Source organism: Gavialis gangeticus, unplaced genomic scaffold, assembly GCF_001723915.1.
Source record: "Gavialis gangeticus isolate Ggan-Ray unplaced genomic scaffold, GavGan_comp1, whole genome shotgun sequence".
NCBI lineage: Eukaryota > Metazoa > Chordata > Crocodylia > Gavialidae > Gavialis > Gavialis gangeticus.
In genome coordinates this window covers 9,233,943-9,237,376 of record NW_017728964.1, presented here as the reverse complement: position 1 = coordinate 9,237,376, position 3,434 = coordinate 9,233,943, and the positions used below count along the sequence as shown (strand labels likewise).

General features: G+C 45.9%; 1 protein-coding gene across 1 annotated transcript in view; it reads right to left on the bottom strand.

Moving 5' to 3' along the window:
• The window catches only part of OGFOD3 (2-oxoglutarate and iron dependent oxygenase domain containing 3), a 176,857-nt gene that overhangs the window by 120,951 nt on the left and 52,472 nt on the right, over positions 1 to 3,434 (bottom strand). Inside the window, exon 4 of the mRNA XM_019501553.1 lies at positions 2,617 to 2,659. Coding sequence (XP_019357098.1) covers positions 2,617 to 2,659 — 43 coding nt within the window. The remainder of the gene's footprint in view (positions 1 to 2,616; positions 2,660 to 3,434) is intronic.

Sequence of the window (3,434 nt, the reverse complement as noted above, 5' to 3'; positions counted from 1 at the left end):
GAAATCTTGCCAATTAGCACATCCTTCCCACAGGATAGAGACACCTGTCTGCCAGGTCACTGATCTTTGTTTGATGTTCTGACCCAGCCTTATAAATTCGCTATCTGTTGGGCTTGAAAACACCTCTAAAACTGACAAGCTACTTTATCAACACTTCCATGCAAGCCTATATGGTATGCCTAGTCTGGTATTCATTGAAGCCAACTTCAGTTCATGCTATGACCAGGGCCTCTGTCCAATTTCAATACGCACTAACCCATGGTTGTATTATACTGCACCAGGGCCTACCCAGGGTGCAAGGACCTGAGAGGGGGAGGGAGCAGCTAGGAGTGGGGCGGCACGGTGCCCAACCACCACAACTGCCATTTTGGAAGGACCAGTCTCAAAAGCAGGTGGTGAGCAATGGCTCTCAACATGCACAAATACAGGCTCAGCACACACAAACGGAGACTTGGGAATGATTAGCTAGGCTGCAGTGCTGCAGCAGAGGACCCAGGGGTTACAGCAGACCATAAGCTGAGTACGAGACAACACTGTGCTCTTGTTGCAAAGAAGAGCAACAACATATTGGGTTGGACTAACAGACGCATCACTCGCCAATCAAGGGAAGTGATTCTTCCACTCTGTTCAGTATTGGTGAGGCCTCACCTGGAATACTGCGTCCAGTTTTGGGCCCCACACTTCAAGAAGGATGTGGACACATTGGAAAGAGTCCAGCACAGAGCACCAAAAATGACAGAGACTGAGAAGTATGACTGATAAGGAAAGGCTGAAAGAACTAAGATTATTTAGTCTGGAGAAACGTAGACTGAGAGGGGATTTGATAAGTCTTCAAATACCTACAGGGTAATTAGAGAAATGGAACTGGGCTTTTCTCTGTGGCCACGGGGGACAGAACTAGGAGCAATGGCCTCACGCTGCAGCAGGGGAAATTAGCAGGTACTTTCTGACTAGGAGGGTGGTCAAGCACTGGTACAGGCTACTTAGAGAAATTGCAGCATCTCCATCCCAGGAAGTTTTCAAGGCCAGGTTGAACACACACTTGGCTTGGTTGTTTTAGTCAGGGATAAACATGTCTTGACCAGAGGGCTGGACTAAATGACCTTGTAAGGTCCCTTCCAGCCATACCTTCCTGCGATTGTTTCAGAAGTTGATGGAGCTACAACAGCAGGAAAAACCCCTGCAGTTACCAGATTTCATAGACATTAGGGCTGGAAGGGACCTCGGAAGATCGTCGAGTCCAGCCCCCTGCCCGAAGGGCAGGAAGTCAGCTGGGGTCATAGGATCCCAGCAAGATAAGCATCCAATTTGCTCTTGAAGGTGTTCAATGTAAGTGCTTGAACCACCTCCGATGGCAGGCTGTTCCAGACCTTGGGGGCTCGGACAGTAAAGAAATTCTTCCTTATGTCCAGCCTAAAATGGTCTCGCAGTAGTTTACGACCGTTCGACCTCGTCATCCCTTGGGACACTCTGGTGAACAAACGTTCCCCCAGATACTGGTGGTCACCCCTGATAAACTTATAGGTGGCCACCAGATCGCCCAAGCCTATGCTTTTCCAAGCTAAAGAGCCCCATGGCTCTCAGCTTGTCATTGTAAGATTTGCTTTCCTGACCTCTGGCCATGCGCGGGGCTCTTCTCTGGACTCTCTCAAGCTTCTCCACATCCTTTTTGAATTGTGGAGCCCAAAACTGGACGCAGTACTCCAGCTGTGGCCTCGCCAAGGCCAAGTACAAGGGGAGAGTGACGTCCTGGGATTTGCTTGAGAAGCATCTATGGATGCAAGCCAGTGTTTTGGTCGCTTTAGTAGCCGCAGCATTGAATTGGTGGCTCATGTTCATCTTGTGGTCAACGATGACCCCCAAGTCTCTTTCTTCCATAGTGCTAGCCAGCGTAGCACTGCCAAACCTATAAGGATGCTGCAGGTTTTTCTTCCCAAGGTGGAGAACCTTGCATTTTTTGGTGTCGCATCTCCAATCCAGAGCTGAGCCACGCAGCTTTGATGGCAACCACCTTAGAACATAGGCAAGGCAAGAGACTGCCAATAATGCTGAGAAGTAAGCAACAAGAGTGGATGAACACCTCAGAAACAAAAGGACTCTGCTCTCATAAAACATGAGAAGAGTAAGGGAAGAAACACCTGGGCTGGTTTGCTGGAAGGGAGCTGTTGTTAAACAGTGTTTTCACAGAGTCTCCTTCAGGTAACAGACATAGTGCTACACAAACGTTATTGTTAGGCAGGGGCTACCACTGCTTATTTTATAAACCCAGTTTAGAAGAACAAGGAGTCAAATTAATGCAACTTTGCTGTAGTTAACTGCTGCCAGGGACATAATGTAATGCCAATGCACCATCCTGGATAGTACCGTATGAGAGTTTCAACTGAACTGAGTAACACGGAATAAGGAAATGAAAATGCAGGTGACTCTGAATTTCACTGCTCCTGGACATAACACTGGGAAGCACCAACTTCTTAGCGAACAGTCTGCCAAGTCACAACATCAGAAGGAATTCTCTATCCTTCCTCCTCCCCACACCCTGTCCCCCAAATGCATTCACAACCTAAAATCTTGCCTTGACAATACAAGAACGTAAAAAAGTAACAGGATGCTGCTCACCCCTCCATCAGATCCTCCCAAGGAGAGTCCCCTTTCTGCTATTCTGCAGGTGAAACAAGTCTCATATCAGAAAGGAAGTCAGATCTCTTTGTCCTTTAACAACATCAGTTACAATGCACAGCCATTTGGTAAATACTGGACAAATCATCAGATGTCATGGATATGAGTGAGGAAGACGAGATGCTATTTGCTTGTGCAATTACCATCAGTCATGAAAATAAAGTATACACCACCAAAAAAGGCAGCTGCAGGGTCAGGAATTATCTGCTTCCTTCTAGAAACCCCAAAAACTCTAAAAACTAAAATCTGGCAGACCCTGTCCAAGCAGGTCCAGTGTGAGGAAGCCCAGATCTGAATTCAAAAGGACAGTAATAATTTAATATAATCTAGTTTCTTTCAAAACTAGAAGCCCAGATTTTGGTAAGGACCAGATTACCGTCTGGTGAGTCAAGCCCTATTGAAAGTGAAACCAGGTATTTATACCATTTGCATATCAGCAGGAAGGCTGAGAGTGTAAGAAACAGCATCTACAGTCAAACAGTTATGTATAACATGGGCTACACCACTACAGCCTGGTGCTTGGTTTAGTGAATACTATTCTCTTTCAAAGAAAGATTGGATCTTTTATCTTTCAATTATCCTTTCAACTGTATCATATTCAAATTTCCACCACTACTGGACCAGCACACATGCAAGCATGGAGGAAGCCACCTGCTTATGGCACTTTGTTAACTCTAGCTCAGGTGCACAAAAAATGACAGGAGTACACAAAAAAAAAAAAAAAAAAAAATGAGGAAAAAACTGCCAAAAAAAAATGA